This window comes from Heptranchias perlo, chromosome 24 (genome assembly GCF_035084215.1).
Source record: "Heptranchias perlo isolate sHepPer1 chromosome 24, sHepPer1.hap1, whole genome shotgun sequence".
NCBI lineage: Eukaryota > Metazoa > Chordata > Chondrichthyes > Hexanchiformes > Hexanchidae > Heptranchias > Heptranchias perlo.
In genome coordinates this window covers 25762080-25783226 of record NC_090348.1, presented here as the reverse complement: position 1 = coordinate 25783226, position 21147 = coordinate 25762080, and the positions used below count along the sequence as shown (strand labels likewise).

The window sequence follows — 21147 nt, the reverse complement described above, 5'->3', positions numbered from 1 at the left end:
CCCCACCCCATCCCTTCTACAGTTTTGTTTTTGAGAATGATCTCCATCTTCCTCTCCACTTTCCATTCCAAATTTGAGTATGTTTTTATTCTGCATAAATGTTTAGTAACTTTTTTTTTATTAGGCTTCTATAATAATATGATAGAGTTTGATAAGAACCTGATGTATAAGGAAAAAAGTTGTTGACTTTTGGTTAAAGGTGAACATACTGTATAGGGAAGTACCTTTAAGTGAAGGTGCCTTTCCGTTTTTTTTGTCTGAGTTATGTGATTTAACAAAATCCTCCTACCTGTTAGGACAAACCATTTTAATGGATGGAAACCCCCTCCAGGGGCACCTAACATTTCCAGTTGGGTGAAGATCCTGAGGTGAATTCCTTTGGTATCAGCCACAGGCACAACTAGTGAGAACCCATGTGACTCCACAGGAATCAGACTCCTTTTGGTTCTTGGATATCATTCCAAAACTGCCAGCTATTATTTAACTTAGTGCTGTCACACAGTGAAACGTAGTAAATGCTTGTGGGACACAGAAGTAAAAGTGACTACCAGAAATCTGTTCACTATTTTCTTAGAGAACTTCCAGGATAAATTTACTGTTGTTTGTGTTTGAAAAACAGAGAATGCACATTTATTTCACTGACTTACAAATAACTCAAGTCTAAAAACAGATAGTGTTGCTTTCAGATGACTTCAGACTTACTAGTGCAATCAGTATACTGAAATGGGTGATTTACCATCCTACAAGCGATCGATCAAGTCCAAATACTGGAGAAGGTCAGATGGAAAAAGATGATACTGAAGGAATTAAAGAAGGCTGCATGGCAGGTAAAACATGCATTTTGTTTAACTGTTGAACAGATGCAGTAAAAAGGTTGTTACTTTGCACTGGGTTTTCCCAATTGAGGCTGGCTGTCTAGGAAAATCAAAACAAATCAAACCATAAAACATGACACCGTAATATGGACTTAAGATGTGAAATCAATCCTTGTTGAATGAATATTGCAGCATATTGATAGGCCCAAAAGTGTCAACTAAGAAAATGGGTAACTTTAGATAAATCAAAGGGTGATGAACTTCAACAGGATTTCTCCCGATTGTCTGCTGTAAACTGCGGCAGAGCCGTGGAACCATTGGAGAAAACACATATACACCACGTACACTGTTTTTCTGGGGTTTCTGCAGCTCTTCCACCAAAGTTATGGTGATGAGAGGAAGGGCCCCCACGGAAATTCAACCCCAATATCTTTGTTTATGTTTCAAAATGTTATAAACTTTATTGTGTTGGTATTTAGAGGATATGCAAACGAACCACAATTTTCCTGGCACACAGTTGTACCCAAACTAGAATACAAAGGAAATCTAACTTCCTTATATATTGTACACTTCACACATTAGGCAATTTCAGGATAACGTCTTATTAAAATGCTAACTCAGTTGCATAGGCTCCCACCCAGAGCCAGCTTTGGCTATTGCACTCTTATTGCACCCTTATATGTGCACAAGTGCTTATACGAAGGTGACAGGCAGGAAAAGACCAGCAGGTCCATCAAGCCTGCTGCACACTCATGATGGCTGGAGCATCACGACCAGACACTTCCTACACTCCCCCACACCCCCCCTGCCCCTCACCCTCCCACCTCCCATCTTTTGGGAGAGAGAAAAACCCTGGGCCTATAAGGGAAAATACAGTCTGGAAAATTCCTCCCTGACCCCCTAAGGCAATCAAAACCAGTCTGGGAGATCACCTGAGCCATGCGTTATTTGTAAACATTGCCAACACTAACAAGTCCAATCTAGTTTATGACTGTTATAAATTATATACATTACGAATCATAGATATGCTATAAAAAAAAATCCCTCTTGTTTATAAGGGTTCACAAAATATGCCTTTCAATCAGTCTGTGGGAGGAATTGTTTTTTCAAAAACTATGGCCCCAATTGTAACCCAACCCGCCCGGCGGAAAAGGGGCAGGTGAGCGGTTAAAATCAAAAACATCAACTCCATTTGGAGTGTGGTGAGAACGGAGCCATGAGAGAAGTTTGTGGTTCTGTAAAGGCTAGCAAATGAGAAGAGAATAGTGCTAGTGGCTGCTGTGATGGGAGCAAGGAAGAGGTGAGTATGTGTGTGTGTTTTAATGAGAATGAGAGGTGGTATAGTGTGTCCTTATGCTGGGTGGTGAAAGATGTCATGGAGGAGAGGGAATTGTTGAAAGTGCTGGGGGAGGGGGAAAGGACTCTTGCCATGCGTTCTATGAGAAAGATGGAACAATGAAGAGGTGTACTCACCCTTGCTATTTATGTGAGGAAATTGAAGCACTTTTTGCACTGCATCCAGGTCCTGGGGATGATGCTCCTGGAGCTGACAATCTCTACAATGTCTCTCCATGCCTGGTGGACTTGGTGCTAAGGGATTCTCCTCCCACTCGCTGCGAAGAGAACTTTCTTCCTTGCCCTGACCTCTTCCAACAGGACCTGCAGGGAGGCCTCAGAGAACATGCTGCCTCGCATGCAACTCATCTTGAAGCTCTTTCTTCCTACAGCATTCCACAGCAAAATCAGCCAAAAGGGAATGCAAACTTGATTTAAGAGGTGCATTCCTGCTTTAACTAGGCCTCTGGTTGACCCACCAGAAATTGCTTTCCATAAGTGAGTGGTTTTCCCGGCGTGTCAGTGAGTCAGGTGGGAAACCCGCCCACGAGATGCTAACGAGGTTCGGAAGTTAAGAAACTTCAGGCCTATTTTCTGGGGAAGCAGGTGAGTTTCGAATTCAGCTCACTACCCACTCGTCCAAAATCCACTGGCAGTTAAAATCGGGGACTATGACGGCAGATTTCGTTTTTCATCTCATACTGTTATTATGCTGTGCACCTGTTATGAAACTGCCAATACGCTTCACAATTCGTTCCATCCTGTTCTTTCCCAGTTGCAATATAAGTTTGAAGAAGAGTGTTTTGTCACAGAAAACATATTAATTGGAATCACCACATCTAAAGTATTATCCTTCGTCTTCATCACAGCTGCATCCTGACATCCATGCCCTTCCATAAAATCATATTTTTGCTTTTTTAGATTAATGTACCGAATGGTGTGGTACTGAAACTCCCAGGTTCATTTCCTCTGCACTGATTTACTTGATTTCAGGCAGGACAGCAGTGCAGATAGTACATTTATGTCTGACACCCTGGACCAGGGTAGGGAAAAATCCAGTGACCCTCTGCCTCAAAGCTTGCTTGTATGGATGTTGGATGATGACAACGTTGGGCTCAGCTGTGATGCCGCTAGTAGCTTTTATAAACTGAGTATATAGGCAAACGTATAAAGAGTGGTCACTGGACAAGATATGTGAGGGCTGCTGGTATCTGTACAACTGCAAACACAACACAAGTCAGCCACTTCAGGAGAGATGAAAACAAAATTATGAGCGAGAAATTGGTCTTTTCCATTGACTTCGGGCACAGTGTAAAACAGGTGCCGATTTGTTATGAGCCCGTTTCACACTACTAGCGTAAACCAATTCACCACCCATATTTTTGATAGCTTTGTGAGGAATTTATTACTTTATACTGCATGAAATTTAATACAGACAAGTGCAAAGTATTGCATATCAGAAGGAAAAATAAGCAACACACATACTCCATGAATAGTGTTGAAATAGCTCAAGATAAAGTGGAATGAGACCTAGGAATTCTAGCTGACTCAAAACTAAACATGTCCAACCAATGCAGAGCAGCAATCAACAAAACCAATAGAATGTTGACCATAATTGCCAAAACAGTGGAGCACATGTCAGAGGAAGTCATAATCAGATTTTACAGTGCTCTGGTCAGACGACACCTTGAGTACTGTGTCCAGTTCTGGTGTGAACAGGTGTATGCAGTGTCACTCTGCCCCCTCCGCTCTCATTTTCAGGCGCGATTGAATTTCTCGACTTTTTTCTACTGGAAAGCAGGTGTCTGAGAAGTGATCCTGTGGAGACATATAAGATAGTAAATATTACTTTAAATTAAATTGTGGGAGTAGGACAAGGAGACATAGGTTCAAACTACTTAAAGGTAACTTTAGGATTGATATCAGGAAATTCTTTTTCACTCAGAGGTTGATCAATAAGTGGACGTGAAAACCCTGGAATCATTTAGCAAACAATTAGATACTGCAATGGGGGGACTGTGGGTTGCTTTGGGATGGCTAAATAATATGGGCCAAATGGTCTTCCTTATCTGAAATTATCATAGGATCTCGGTGCTCTGTAAAAGCTTGCAGTCTTTGTGACAAATAATGCAGAGATGGGATTTTTCCCCATGATGAGTACATGAACAGTTATTCATGCTGTTACTGCACAGTGTGTACTATTTTTGTAGTGCATTACAGTTATTGCTTTACATTCATTCAAAAATTAGGCATTGGGGCATCTTGCTGCAGTGAGGATAATTTAGGTCAATAGTTTAAAGCAAAACAAACTAATTTTCTCAATGTTCAGGCATATCAATCACTCACTCAACCATTAACATTCTAAATGCAGAAAGAAAAGAAACTCCTAACCGCAACTTTCGGGACACAAACATAGTACATTGAGCACAGGGAGCCTATTTATGAATGGCAATTGAAACAGCAGGACTGCCATTTTGTTGTGCTGCCCTGGAGCAACACTGAAAGTTGAATACATGCTTGATAGGGTATTTGTTGGAGCACACAAGTGGAATGTTTTCGGCTTTTGGTTCCTGGAGTAGCTTTATCCTTATGTTTATCGGTTAATTAATGCTAACATTGGGCCAAATTTTGCTGCCAAAATAACGGTGCTTGCCTTATTTATGCACAAATGATGCAGCAACTTCAGGCGAGGGGCAGATGCACAGTTAAACCCAAAAATCCAAAAGTTGCTGTCCGAGTTGTGCCACTCCACCATTAACTTTGCGAAAACGGCACCTCGCCCTCTGCCTCGCCATTGAGATGCATTGAATGGCATGAAATTGCTGTATTTTCACAGTATATATGAACTAAACTCACCACAGAAAGTTAAATCTTGTCCATTTCAGTCTAAGTTCCCTTTTAACGACGTGATATGTGTTAATTACTGCCAAACAATCTCTCTGGCATTGAAAATTAACTATTACAAGTGTGGAACCTCATTCCTTCAGATTTCAATTGTTGGAGATTTTAAAAATGTAAAATTTAAAATTATTTTTTTTCTCTTTTCCTTTCGGTCTCTTTTTTCTCTCTTCCTTAATCCAATCATTCTTTCCCTCTTTATTTCTCTTTCTGTACCTGATTTGATATTGAATTCACCCACTCTAACTTACACTTCTTTCTCAGTTGTTGCGCTGTTAATTTCACAGTCTTTAAATCTGATTGGTTAAAAACCTAAAGGTGCAAGGGCAAGTCTAACTAATGGCATATGCCGTTAGATGCTCTGCCCCAGCAAACTATGGCCCATTATTTCATGTGAAATAATGTCAGCATTAATTTCTGCTGGTAAATAAATAACTTGCAAATAAATACAGCACCTTTCACATCCTGGGATGATGTTCCAAAATGCTTCACAGCCAATTAATTACTTTTAAAGTGTAGTAACCGTTTTGTCGGCAAAACACAGCAGCCAATTTGCATAGAGCAATGTTCCACAAACAGTAAATAAATAACTAGTTTATTGAAATGGTATTCGAATGATGGACGCTGGATAAGTACATAAGGGAGAAAGGAATAGAAGGTTATGCTCAGAGGGTTAGATGAAGTAGGGTGGGAGGAGCCTTGTCTGGAGCGTAAACACCAGCATAGACCAGTTGGGCTGAATGGCCTGTTTCTGCGCTGTGAAATGTAGTTAACCTGCTTTTGGTTGAGGGAAGAATGTTGACCATGACACTGGGAGAACACTGCTCCACTTGAACAGTGCCATAGCATCTTTTATGTCCAGCTGAACAGGCAGATGGGTCCTCAGTTTAACATCTCAGCTGAAAGATGGCACCTAGTATATTTAACATCCATAGATGGTAAGCTTACTGCTGACCACTAATTCTGGGGCTACTATATCTAAGTAGCACAGAAGAACACTGTGACCCTGACTGCTTGCAAATGAGGTCAGGAGAAAGAACACTGGTAAACAACCACTAATATGTAAAAAAGGGTCAAAGAACTGATATGGATTGTGAAGCCATTTATGGCGAGCTGCCTGTATTATAAGTTTCCTGTTGTAATCATGACATGATGAGTATTTGGTGTGACGGTTGAATTATGTACTATTGAGCTACAAATACTGCAAACCCCTCACATATTGGGAAAACGTAATCTGGCTGTTGTTATAAATTGACAATTGTAAAGAGACCATGGACTTCAAAAAAGACATGCAAGTCTACTGAAGAAATATATACACCCACTGTCATTTATGCCGGTGTTTTAAATGGTGCGAATGAACTGATATGTACTATGCATGATTTGATACAGCAGGGCATAACTGGCATATGTAGTTGAATTTAAAAGTGGTAGCCATGACACCCACTCAGATAAACAACTACATCTGTGTGCCTTCCTTTACCAGTCCCATTTGTTGAAACAGAATATTTTGTTCATTCTGGGCTCACTGGCTTATAAGCCTTAATTTCCGGAGTTTGTGGCATGGGTCAGATAATTGGACATCTGACCCCGTGCAACTGATTTGTGGGTTGCTCAATTATCAGGCAGGTAATTTGGGGGCAAAAAAAATCTGCAGCTTCTTATAACTATTTAAATTACCTTGGGAAGCTCCCACATCAAATCTCCCAGTTGTGGGTGTAGCGCTCCCACAGCATGCTGCTAGGCACATACGAATTTCCAAAACCTAACCTGCTCAAGTGAGCTTCTTAAAAGGAGATGGTAATTTTTGTTGTGGTATTTTTCTTTTGTATTTTCAATTACATTTTGCTGCATTTTGTTCCATTCAGTCTTTAGTTTCACTAGATGGTCCCCCACTTTTGCATCTTTTTTTTCCCTCCTTGTCAATAACGTGCTTCATTATTCTTTTTTGCTACTGCCTTTGAAATCACTCCATACAAAGTAGTGAGGATGGGTATTGCTTTGGAGATTCTGAATTTGCTGCATACTTGAGATGATGAAGAGGACTTTATGAGGGGCCAACAAATGCAGCTGCATTTTGGTCACACCTTTCATTACTCTAGGACCTGCATTTAAAGACTGCGCCACATGTACTTGGACATGTCAGAGAAGTCTTCTGCTTCACGAGATGGGCTGCCACAAAGTTGTTCCATCTGCTGGACAATGACCTATAGACACCATCTTGATCATGGACAGCTGTTCCTTTAGCAATGAAGGTCAGCACAGCATGAAACTTTCATGCTCTTGGGTCCTTCGAAACCACCCCTCAGGACCTCTGCCACATCAGGAATTCTGTAGTGTATGCACATATCACACAGGTGACAATCGCTATGTCTGCAAGAGCCAACACCTTTTTCGCTTTTCCTGTGGAAAGGAGGCATCAGGTAGACAGGACAAATAGTGATCAATGGTGGCAAGGTTCTCTCAAGTGCAAAATGTTGTACATAGTTACCAAATGGGCATGAGGGCTCTTCACATCAACCTCATAGACAGAAAGGGTTTGTATTCAATTACTGTTCAGCTGGTATCTGACTACAAAAACAATATACATGTCTCTAACCATTATCTGGGAAGCAGCTATGATGCTTTCATTATGCAACAGCCCACATTATTTGAAAATGAAGGAACACTGGGTGGCCAGATATTAAGAGGACAAGTCTATCCATAGCTGTTGACCCAATCGAGAACCCTCTACTGCAGAGGAGCAACTCAGCCTCCATATCTTCGACATCTCAGCATTTGTTTTCTGTTGCTTGACTGCCACCTCGACCTACAAGAAAAATGTGGAATGGAGTTTTGGCACAATGAAAGTGTGTGCAAAAGGGCAAAGGTTGTGTACAATTCTGCAAGTGATACTTCCCAGAGACTGCACACTTCCCAATTAAGGTCTGTGCCATGCTTAATGGGCCTCACAAGAAATATCAGAAAATTGAAGAATACCTTGTCTTTCTCCTGACACCAGAAAATGCATTCCTTCTTTGAAGTCATATATGAGGGACCTGGGTGACTACATTGACTCAGTCAGTGACCTTCCTTTAGACAACTTGAACCTGCGGTTTTACTGAAGGATGGCTTTCAGCCCCAGTTAGCGCTAGCCTCCTTTTGGTCCATTTTCTGCAGCAGGACCTCCAACCTTTCAGCATGAAATGTAGCAATATGGCTCACATATCTCCTTTGTACCACTGTGAACAATTAATCAATCTTTCTATCACCATTACAACTTCCCATTATATTGCATGTTCCAGCTCTTTAAAAGGTCCCGTCTCACCAGATTTTCCATTCTCCAGTCAAATGTGCTATATTTCCACTTTGCCTTTTTGTCTCTTTCAGCAATTTAGGTCAGAACATGCTGCTGCCGAAATACTCACCAACTTCTTTAGCTATTTTGGAGATAACTCCAACTCCAGTCAACAGCTATAAGTGATATTGAAGAATTCATTTCAGCAAATGGGAAACATCACCAACAGATATTAAGAACCACTGGGAAGTTCTTAATTAGATTATTAAACAGTCAGTATTAAAATAATGATGGAACATTAGTGATAATATTTCTTTTCATGGGGCAGAATACTGGAACAGCAATAAGACTGCGAATCTCACACTGCTAATATTGACTTTCTTGGTGTTCTGCCCATTTTATTGTCAATCTGCATGGGTACTAGCAGGAGAAAACTTGCCTGAAAATCTTTTATGTTAAGTTTTGTTGAAATTAATCCAAAGTTATATAAGAGATTCAAACTTTAACTGCAACTATTGCTGTAGAACTCAAATCCTTGCTTTCAAATCCCTCCATGGCCTCGCCGCTCCCTACCTTGGTAACCTCCTCCAGCCTTGCAACCCTCTGAGATCTCTGCACTCCTATAATTCTTGCCTCTTGCACATCCCTGATTTTAATTGCTCCACCATTGGCAGCCGTGCCTTCACCTGCCTAGGCCCTAAGCTCTGGAATTCCCTCCCTAAACCTCTCCGCCTCTCTACCCTTTCCTCATTTAAGATGCTCCTTAAAACCTACCTCTTTGACCAAGCTTTTGGTCACCTGCCCTGATATCTCCTTAAATGACTCAGTGTCAAATTTGATAACGCTCCTGTGAAGCGCTTTGGAACGTTTTACTCCATTAAAGGCGCTATATAAAGGCAAGTTGTTGTTATATTTCGCTGTGGTAAATTCACTGCTTTCCTGTCCTCCCTAAATCTCTCTCTCCATATAAAATCTCCAACCCATATACATGGCCATCCCCTTGACCTTGCCATTTCCTGTGGTCTGTATATTCCCCTGGTTTGATTCACAAACAAGGCAATTTACAACTACTTCCTTGTATCCCTCTTCATCCACATCCCACTATCCTCTTTCAATCTCAGTTGTGTAACGGGTTTCATGGTTGAAATTCCCGACCCTGCATTTACTCAAAATAATGAGTCACAATACATTCCATGTAATGGAACATTTCTTTTCTTTTTCCCAGATTCTGAAGCGCCCAGTAAAACCGATGGTCAGCTATCCACTGAGCTGATAGAAACTGCCATCAAAGTGTGTGAGGATTTCTTACAAAATCTGAAACACGATGAAAATGATATTGAAGTAGACATCCCACCAACACTTAGTGAAATTCAGTGGGCAGATCTAATTGAACAGTACTACTGCCTCATTCAGTAAGTAAGAGCAATGCTGTAACCATTATTCTCTGAATAGTATAGAAGTTTTGGCCCTGAATTTCTGTGGGGATTTTTCTCGATCTCTTGCAGTAATGTCAGTGAGAGATTAGCAGAACCTTTGGAGAAATTATATAAATGGCCATTTGCCCCATTTCTCCAGGGGTCCCTCCGAATTCTCGCCGAAGTTACAGCGGGAAGTCAGGTGAATCCCTGTGGAAATTTAGGGTCATTTGTTATTACTGTTGTAAAAATCATATTATAGTTTTTAATGATCTGATTTTTGGAAGCTCAATCATGTATAATTCTAAAAGCTAAGACACTTAAAGATTTTACTGTACTACTTTTGTACACAATTATGTATATAAATCATATTGCATATCCATAGATCTCTACTTAATAAATCCCTTTACTGGCTGTTTGACCAACTTTTATTTTGGTCAGATCTGGCAATCATGGAATACAATTCTATAGCCACAATCTCAAATGAAAATAAGCTTGTGTCATGAGTTTGTCTACTGTGTGGAACAGTGAATACTAAATGGTAGAAATTTTGATTGGCACATTTCATATATAATTGCTTAACCTGCTTGTACTACAATCTTGTGTGTGCTATTTCTGTACAAGTGTTACGCATTTATTTGAAATGAGTTAGCCATTCATAAAGATAGCACACACAGGAATGCAGCATGAGTGTGATAAGTGTTTGTTGTGGGAACTTTGCTGATCAGAATTTCTGCTGTTGAAACTTTGTATTTGTTTAATTGCGACTTGGGATGTTTTACTATGTTAAAGGCACGATATAAATGCAACTTGTTGTTGTTTATTATTATGTGATTAACTTGGGCTGGTTTTGTGCTCAGCTGGAGTAATTGTGCAGGTCGTAGGTGTGTTTTGTGCTCAATTTGTCTGTACGCAATATTCTGCTGTACATCGGATGGATTGCCCTGTGTGGAGTAATGTTATTGACAATGGTATACATTTGCCTCAGTTCATTTGAGCCCTATTCCAGGCCCATTTGATTATTGCTTCATTCTTGATTGGTAGGAGTGGACATCTGCCCAGTAACCTGTTTTCCAAAGTGCAGCGATAGGAATATAACAACTTATGGCTTTTGTAGGTATTTTGCAGAAAACAGAGGTAGATCAGTGGCAATTGTCACCCACTCCTGATTTTCTAGCCATGAAAAAGAAACAACTTTAAGGTTCTGAAAGCTGTCTTAACCCCCTCAGGCCACTTAATGTGTCACCATTAATGCAGTCCCCCATATTATTCATTATTTTAGCTGCAAAATGTCTGAAAACTTCTGATGATGAATTTCAAAATACTATCATCACTTTGCCCATTCTGCACAGGGCAGAAATAGTTTGGGAGGAGACCACGGCCCTGATATTCCAAGGCTTTTTATGTGGGACTTGGCCTCGCTGATGGCTGGCACGGTTTGGGAAATTGGGCCTCCAACCTTGCGCACTACATTTGTAACAGGCCTGATTTCCTGATAACCAATTTTGTGGATGAAACTGAGGTTGCGCTATTGACACGCGCAGGCCTCATACATTGAACATTTACTCAAATATGGTCCCTAGGTGAATTTGCTAACCTCCTGTGAGGCTGTACCCCCACAGTGTGCTTTTTGCTCATTTTAAATGGGCACATCTTGGATTCTGGTCTTGGCTTGCTCAATTAGGCTTCTTAAAGGTAAGAATGTTATTCTGTTGTAGGGTGTTTTTTTTTGTGTTTTCTGTGAAATGTTGTCACATTTTGTGCCATGCATTTGTCGGTCTTTCCAGGAATTCTGACATTTTGGATTTTTTTGTGCCATTTTGCTGCCAATGTGTAGGGGGTGGTCGTGTGTGTCAGCTTCACCTCTGACTTCTGAGCGGTCCGAATCGCTCCCACTCCCTGGGTTCTAGACCTTGGACTTATTTGGGGGTTGTGACAAAGTGCAGCAGACAACTGATTTTGGTGCAAGAAACTTTGACCTTTATTCAAGAGAGGAAATACAACACAACAATCTTAACACTCTAATAAAATGGGGAACACTTCAGTACACGTGAGGGAAATTACAGTAGAAAGATACCTCACCCCTCCCAAATCCCACTGTACTAGTTAGGTTGGACTCTAAAGGACCAGGGATAATGCTCACCAAACGAAACCTTGACAGTAATTCACCCAGAGGTAAGTCAGAAATAGATTGTAGAGTGGAAACTTTGCAGATCTTCGGTTTTCTCCCGAGTTGGTTTTTCTTTGGTCGCGGTGGCTCAGTATTACCCGGTTGGTTGGTGGTAATATTCGATTGGTTGTTTCGTAAGGCCCTTGTTGCCGCGAGGTGCCTGATGGTCACTGGGACTGTTGCTCTGGTTTCTTCTTGTGTGTCGGCCTGCTTCTAGAGCTGCTGTCCTTCCCTGTCGAACTGCTTTCCTTGTTGTCTGCTGGAAACTGCTCTTCTTTCCAGACACAGGCAGAACCAAGACAAGCAGCCCACCACAGCCAGCAAGACAGAGAGCGAGAGAGAGAGCTTTCGCCTTGTGGATGTCACTCTTATAATGGTCTGTTTAAAACAGTTCTTACAAAGTTCTTTGATGGCCTTTTGATGGTCCCAATCATATTGCAAATTGCTTCTCCCAATGTGTCATTGTTTTAATTCTGATTTAAAGCTTGTCACATAAGGCTTCCTTTTGTATCCAACGTCCTAGGTGTTGTTGGTTTTGCTTTAAAACAAAGACGTGTATGAAGCTCCACGGTGTGTGTGTTGTTGATTTCGTCTGGTGACCTCTCACCTATCCTTCCATCTTAGGATTTTAGTCAGGGTCCAAAGTTTTCCATACTCAGGGAAAAGGTGAATTTCTTTAGGGTTTTTCTCTGAGTTTATTGGGGGAATCTGTGAATTTTGAGAATCTTACAAATGGATTTCTTCATGATTCTATGTTGCCGATGGAATTTATATCGCTCCATTCAAAGTGGTGAGCATGGGCATTTTTCAGTTTTCCAAATATGCTGGATGCTTTAGAGGAGGAAGAGGAGTTCATGAGGAGCAAACAAATGCGGGTGCAACCACTCCTGGGGAATTTTGTTCACACCCATCACTGGGATCTGCATTTACAGAGCCCCATACACGTCCCTTCACATATCAAAGGAGCTGTCTTTATCAGCACAGGCCATCGCACAGCAGTACCATCTGCTGCAGGATGATCTGCAGACAGCATCTAGAAAAGGGATTTTTTTTCCTAGAAATGAAGCTTTTGTGCTACTGGATCCTATTGGGCCACCCCAGGGACATGTGCTACATCAGGCAATTTGTAGTTCACAACTGTATCAAGCAAGTGACAGGCCATTTTGGCCCTCGAAGCTCGATGATGCTGGGCCCATTTTACAGGTGTAAAATGGGCACCAAAGCGTCCAATATGGTGGGCAGCATTCTGAGCTGGATGTGTGCTGCCTGTCATATTGGTAGAGGCATCAAAAGAGGCATCCAGGGCTCATGCCTGAAATAGGCATTAGGTTGTATGAAAATAAGGGGCCCATCGCCTGTTTGACGCCCCTCTTTACCAAATTGGTTTGCCCTGAATGCAGCCGGCCCAGCGCTGACTGTGTTCCATAAAACGTGGTCTACACGGCCTTGCCAGCGGTTCTTAAAGGGACTGCTGCAGGCTGATACCAAAAAGGTAAGTTTAAAAAAAATACTTAGCTGAATGTGGTGCCGGGAGGAGCTGGTGTGCCATTGCTGACCTCTTCCCGAGCCCCACCTCCCGATCACAGCCTCAATCCCCCCCCCCACCCCAACCTTGCCTGGCGTGAGATATATCTACTGATATGTGGACAGGGGTATGCAAATCAAGTGATAATGAGGGAATCACACCCTCCGTCCCATTTCCTGTATTTTCCCAGTTTGAACACCGGATGCAGGGGCCATCTTTTTAGGTCGAGGTATGTTCTAAGGCTGGTAGAATGGACCTCAGCGGTTCGATAGAAGAGAAGCCCATGCGTGCACCCTCAGGGTATGACCATCCGCAGGTCCCATCGACAAAATCAAACATTTTCACAACTTTTTGTTCTCCAGTCAACTTGGCAGCTGCTCTTCCTCCTGTTGCTGCAGGAAGTCTCCACTTCCAGTCCACAGTGATTCCACCACAGAGGCTGGGGATCCTGCCAGCTGCATGTAAAGTTATGCTGCATCTGGGATATGGCCGGGATAAGAGGGGCATCTCCAGGACAGGTGGAAGTCACTCCCCATCAGAGATGCCTCCAATCGGAAAGCCTCAGCCAAGAACTCTTTCTGCTATGTTTTATGATGTCACTAACACATAGTGATCAGAGGAAATCTTCCCCTCACTTTTGTAATCTTTATAACAAGATTTCCAGGACCACCTGAAAGAATTTTTGTGAGAAATGTCCACTCTGCCAGCTGCAAACTCAAACAAGCCATCTTTATTTAGCAGAGACACAGGACCCCAGTTTACCCCCTTTGATGTGCACACAGAGCAGGGACCAAAGAGGGTAGCTGAAGTAGCCATGTTCAAAAACATAGGGGTACATTTTCAGAGACTGTGCTCCTGGTACAGAGTTTTATTTGACAGAAGCATGGGTTTGAGACAGGAGTATGGCGGTCAGTGCCCCCGATTTGTGGTCATCTCGATTTTCTGGTCATTCGTTTTAATGAATCTCCGAAAATTTACCCCATATATTTTAGCTAGGTAGTGGAGGGCAAAGTAAATATGTGAGATACGTATTAATGATGTCATTGTGAGAACATGTACTCCTGATCACCATTTTCTGGTCTGTGCATTGCAGAAGTATCCTGATCACTGACATACAAGTCTTCATTTCTCTGAAATTTAAAATTAGTTCAACCTGGGCAAAAATAATAATTTTCTCACTTGCAAAAACAACTTCTATTAATCTGTTTTCTTTTAAATCAAGGCTTTGTCTTGATGTGTATAGACAAGACCATCTGATTGTGAATCTTATCTGTACTTGAAGCATCTAATAGCTGTTTGCTAAGCGAAAATTAAAATGTCACACACAAGTTGTGGCTAGCCATCCCATCTCTTTGAACTCAGGAACTAACTTCTATTCAAAATGGGTCAAATATTTTGACCTGGAGCCAAATTCTGTTCTGCATTTCTGTTGGGTTACGTATTAAGTTATAACAACAGTTGTAGACTAAATGAAATGCATCGATTTTCTTAGGTACGCAGATTTTTTTTCTTGTTTACTTGTGTTTCCTCAGCAATCAAGTTACAATCCCTGGTTCCCACAATTATTTGATTAATTGCCAGAACATTCTCAACAGGCTAAAGTCTGTCAATCCACAGTTGGAAATAGATGGTATCAGAAACATCTGGATCGTCAAACCGGCTGCAAAGTCACGGGGTAGAGGTAACATAAAACAAAACTTGGGTGTTGCCATTCATTCTTATGTCTGTAGCTGTGGGTAAAATGGAGGATACTTAGTAATGAAGTGTGGTGGTGGAACTGGTGGAAAGAGCTGGCAGTAAGTCTGGGCATTATTGTTTCATTGTCTGCAGATATAGGTCAAACCCAACATATTTGTATAAAATAACAAGCATACGGTAATAATGGGGGTGATTTTAACCTCCAGCAGGTTTCAGGCACTGGGGGTGTGTGTGGCAAGTGCAAAACGCACTCACAGGCCTAAATTTAAGGCTTGGAGTATTTTAACTTCTGGGCCTCATCTGCCTGCCCGAAAGAAGTGGAAAGCCTCAGCTGGCCGGCAGGCAGGAGCAGAAGTTCGTGTGGCCAGAGGCTGCAAGCAGTTAAGTGGCAAGGGGGTTTCGGCAGGGTCTCATGGAATGGAAGGGGGAGTGAGTATGGGCCTGGGGAGGCCATGACTTTTCTTGTGGAGCCCAGAGGAGCACTCCTGCTCCTCCTGGCCCCACAAAGGAAAAGGTTCCATTTACTTTGGAGGTTCCTCTTGGAGTTGAGGTACAAGATTAGCCATGATCTTATTGAATGGCGGAGCAGGCTCGAGGAGCCGTATGGTCTACTCCTGATCCTATTTCTTATGGTCTTAATGGTCTTATGTTCTTCGTCCTTCCAACAGCTGCTGACCTGCCTTCCTTGGCTTCCCTGCTCAGGCCCAGGTTATAATGCATCTGGATTCTTTCAGGCTGCAAGGGCAAACATTAGCAATGTGTCCAGATCAGCAACAGAAAGGGCTGTTGGCTTCTACAGGATGGCTGGCATTTCCAAGGAAGCAGGGTGTCATTGATCAAACCCATGTTGGTATAAGAGTCTTTTTCACTGACGTGGCTTTATGCTTAACTTCTCTGTGAGTAAGCATGTTTCCAAAGCTCCTTGGAACTGCACAAAAACTAACTTCTAAAACATTTTCAGATGATGAAGTCTATTTAGTTGTCACAGTTCCACTGCCAATAATTCCATTGCAAGTCTAGACTGTGTACTGGTGGCTATTTTATGGTTAGCACTACCCAAAGCAGTCATGGCCAGAGTAGTTAATCTTCTTAAAACCTTTTCTGAGATGGTAGAACGTTTTAATAGGACAGTTTTCTGTTGAAAATGCTTCCTGACAGCTCTTGTTGTAAATTTCTAATAGTAATAAAATGTTAAGTACTTAAAAAAAATTCAGAACATACCCTTCCTGGGTATCAGTCATTCTATATATTACATGAAGTCACCAGCAAAATTTATTTAAATTTAATCAAATATTTAAATCTTCATAAGCCTTCCTAATGAAATCTTGAATGTTGAAAAGTGCATCTGTAATGTTTTGTTAATGTTCATGTTACAGGTATAAAATGTGTAGACAGACTGGATGAGTTTCTAAAACTGGAGGACTTTGACTATTCTTTAGTAAACCCCAAGTGGGTTGTACAGAAATACATTGAGAGGCCACTTTTGATTTATGATACCAAATTCGACATCAGACTGTGGTTTCTTGTCACAGACTGGAAACCGATAACCATCTGGTTCTATAAGGACTGCTACTTAAGATTTTCCACACAGCCCTTCACACTGGAAAATCTGGACAGGTAAAGCAAAACAAAATACAGATTGTTTCAAATAGAATATATTTAAAGTTATTTATGGGTACGGTAGTGTAGTAGTTATGTGGCTGGACTAGTAATCCAGAGAATGAGAGTTCAAATCCCACCATGATAGTTAGAGAACTTTAATTCAATAAAAAATGAAAAAAAAACTGCAAATAAAAAGATGGTATCGGTAAAAGTGAGCGTGAAGCTGTCAGATTGTTGTAAATCCAACTGGTTCACTAATGTCCTTTAGGGAAGGAAACCTGCCATCCTTACCCGGCCTGGCCTATATGTGACTCCAGTCGCACATCAACGTGGTTGATTCTTAACTGCCCTCTGAAGTGGCCTAGCAAGCCATTCAGTTGTATCAAACCGCTAGAAAGGGACAAAAGAATAAAACCGGACAGACCACTCCGGTGACCTAGGCATCGAATCTGGACATGACAAAGGTAGACTCAGCCCAGTCGATGCTGCAAAGTCTTCCTCACTAACATCTGGGGACTGGTGCCAAAGTTGCGAGAGATGTCTCACAGACTAGTCAAGCAACAGCCTGATATAGTCATACTTATAGAATCATACCTATCAGCCAACATCCCAGATGCCTCCCTCACCATCCCTGTTAGGCTCAGATATGTCTTGTCCACAAGAAGCAGGACAAATCCAACCCAGTCAATTACTGCCCCATCAGCCTACTCACAATCATCAGCAAACTGATGGAAGGAGTTGTCAACAGTGCTATCAAGCGGCACATACCAACTACCTGCTCACCGATGTTTAGCTTGGGTTCTGCCAGAACCACTTGGCTCCAGACCTCATTGCAACCTTGGTCCAAACATGGACACAAGAGCTGAGATCTAGAGATGAGGTGAGAGTGACTGCTTTTGACACCAAGACAACATTTGACCGAGTGAGGCACCAAGGAGTCCTAGTCAAACTGAAGTCAATGGGGATCAGGGGGAAAACTCTCCTGTGGCAGGTGTCATACCTGATACAAAGCAAAAATGGCTGTAGTCATTGGAGGCCAATCATCTCAGCCCCAGGACGTCGCTGCATGAGTTCCTCAGGGCAGTGTCCTCATCCCAACTGTCTTCAGCTGTTTCATCAATGACTTTCCCTCCATCATAAGTGAGGCTGTTTGCCGATTGCACAATGATCAACTCCATTTGCAATTCCTCAGATAATGAAACAGTCCATGCCTGCATGCAGCAAAACCTGGACAACATCCAGACAGCAACATCCAGAGAATGAATAAGAAATCTGTTTTACAATGAACTTGTCAAAACATGAATTAAGCTGGTGATATATTATGTTCTGGTTAGATCTATAAGAGAGATATAAAAATACAAATATTGGATCATAAATGATAACCTACGATTAGTGTTTATAGCTATGAAAGCAATATTGGGCAAGAATGTGTGTATCACAAAAACAACAGGCATTTTCTGAGATAAGGGGAAGGATATATCAAGTCTGGATCTCCTGTGGTCGAGCTGATGGTGAGTCAGAGAATCTGCTTTTTTATGACAGGTGCCATCTAACACAGAGTTGACTCCTGTGCTGATGCTCCTGGACAAAATACAAACAAAATTGACTCTCCTTCTTCAACTGTGTCTCGTGTTCTTTTGCTACTCTGTAATTTCTTTCTCTGTCACCACTCGTGTCAACCTGTTTGTCTTCCACTCTTAGTCTTCTCTCTCTCTCTCTCTGTATGGCTCGGACACATTTTTTGCACTGTGCTGTCCTTCCGTTTTTGTCCTTGAATATTTTTTCTCATTCCTTCACTTACTGTGTGAAAGTCTCTCTTTCACAGTGACACCCCTCTCTTCTATGTCTCTCCCAAGCTGTCCCCAGGGCTCTCACCAGTATTCCTTTGAACTCAACTTTTACTTCTTGCCCAGGATCCACAGCGACATGGTTGTCAACATTTATGAGGTTTGAGGTAGGTTCCAGGAGTGGGCTTGGCGAGGCTGTCAGGGAGACAGTGGAGCAAACACAAGTGAGGGGCTGAGGACTTGGGCTGTGGGAAGGCAGGGGCCAGGAGGAAGCTGAAGGTAATATGGCTTGCAACACATGGAAGGTAGTGGGTGCAGGAAAACAGGGCCTGGGAGGGAGTTGGGGTGGAGGCTATTATCTGCGAGTACCCATGAGGAATAGATGACATGGGTTTGGGAGCACTTGGTGGGGCTGGAATTCAGGTGCACTGGAGGGCAGGGAAAGAGCATCTGAAAGTAATTGTTGGATGTGGGGGGGAGGTTGTGGTTAAAGGAGCCTAGACTGTGAGGTCTGTCACTACTCTGGGGATGAGTGTGGGAGTACACGTGGGAATATGGAAGCACTGGACAAGATCTGGGATTTATCAGCATTGAGGGGGTTCTGGGGCTTGGAGGCACTGTCAGGGGGCTAGCGTTTGGCAGCACTAGGGAGTGCTTCTGGGGTCTGCTTACACTGTGAAGGAGTTGTTCTGGAGTCTGAGCAGCATTGGGGGAAAGGACTGTTCGAGGAGGAGGCACACAGGGACAGCACAGGAGCAGCAGAAAAAGGCTAAAAGTGCTAGACAGCAGCCACAGCAACAGAGATAGTGACTATAGCATCTACAGCTGCAGCAACAATGAAACAGTGGCCATCACTACAGTGAAGGCTTAAAGTGACCATTGCTGCAATAACACCCCAGATAGTAGCCGCACCAGGAGGTCACAAAGTGGACGTGGCTGCAACAGGAGTGTGAACAGCAGTTGTTTGGCTCCAGCAGGAGAGAAGAAAATGGCTGCATAATTTATTTAGTAAATACTCTATTGGAACCCAGGCTACATGTGCATAGTTGAAACAATTCCTGATCCTAAATAAACAAACAGCAAAGCTTAAGTCCACATATAAATCAGTAAGCAATACTCCAAGTTTAGCACCAGGCTCCTGACTCAGGCATAAGACTATTTGAGGAAACTTATTCCAGAGATTTACGACACAGTACAGGCCACTCTACGACTGAGAACAAGCTTTTTATTCTGAATGGCTAATATTTTATGGGTTTTTAGGTTATGAATGTTCATTATACTGGTGAATTTTCAGGTCAGTGAAAAATCAAAATGGCAGCTTAAATTTGGTAACTCAATAATCACCAATTTTTGCCCTAAGAATGTGTGACACTTTGAAGTGTGGTATCCTGAAGCTAGCCTTTTAAGGTATAATGCTTTTGAAAAAGGCAACGTGACAAATGTGTGCCAAAAGCAAGACTTTTAATTGGAGGTCACACACCATCAATAATGCTTTTTGCTATTCTGAACAAGACGAAATAAACATTGATCATTACTGCACAATCGCTTATAAGCATTATTTATTTTCAAGCAATACTTACATTATTTTTGCTAGACAATTAAGTTATAGCTTTGGTCACACAAAAAATGATTTGTAAAAGCCATTGGTTAAAAATGTAATTTAATTACCTTTCTAATTGTATTCTTTTCACTCCAATTTTTACTTTCCCCCAATGATTATTGTTTTATTAATCACAAAAATTAATCGGTCGACTCCAGATTGATTCTTTTGTTCTATAGTAACTTGAAAATTATCACTAAGTCAATGCTTTGTTATATTTATTTAATACCCGTATAAGCAGTAGACTCTATCAAAATACCTGGAATTCTGGTGCAGGCATGGTGGAGGTACTGGAATTTGGGGTGGAACCTTGATCCATTGGGTTTCCGCCCCTTCCATGAAGCAGCAGCAAATTCTGCCTAAGGGGGTGTGGAAGCTTCTTCTGTCTGTGCCCCCTTATGGGCTTGCTGAAGTTTGAGGGTGACTGGGGCAGTGTTGTCCAATAAAAATTGCTGACTAACCACAGGTGTGGCTATGGTGACACTGGTTCAGCCACACGCACTAATTTTAATATAAAAAACACCTTACATACACTATCACAATACAAGTAAATGTGCTTCACACATGTATATTTACTTAGCAAACATCTGCCACCCTTCAGTAACCAAGGAAGTAAAGCACTTGCGATGATCAAAAAAGACTCGCTCACTCTGCTTTTCATCTTATAATTTTATCAACAAATGCACATAAAGGTTAAGGTACACATGCGTATGCTGTGCAAATATGAATATTGAGTTCACATGCCCAGCGATGGTGTCCATTAATCATTTTTTATTTGCTAATCAGAAATGCAATTAGGTACCCCTGGATTCCCAATTAGCCACATGTAGCTAACATATTGAACAAACAGCTCTGGGGATGTTCCCAGGCTACTCTGGGAATCACACTACATACTCCCCATCAGGCCCAGCTGAGAGCTGGTGTGATTGCCGTTCTGGGCTGCAAGTGGGTTCCAGCACTGAGTGATTGAAGCATTATCAATCCCAAAGGGATCAATAGCCATTTGATTCTGGCCCTAGTATCAAGTA

General features: G+C 42.0%; 1 protein-coding gene across 1 annotated transcript in view; it reads left to right on the top strand.

The window, feature by feature from the left end:
• Nucleotides 1-21147, top strand: part of LOC137341780 (protein monoglycylase TTLL8-like) — a 71770-nt gene that overhangs the window by 44975 nt on the left and 5648 nt on the right. Inside the window, exons 7-10 of the mRNA XM_068005282.1 lie at nt 687-827; nt 9548-9734; nt 14965-15113; nt 16507-16747. Of these exons, the coding sequence (XP_067861383.1) occupies nt 687-827; nt 9548-9734; nt 14965-15113; nt 16507-16747 (718 nt within the window). The remainder of the gene's footprint in view (nt 1-686; nt 828-9547; nt 9735-14964; nt 15114-16506; nt 16748-21147) is intronic.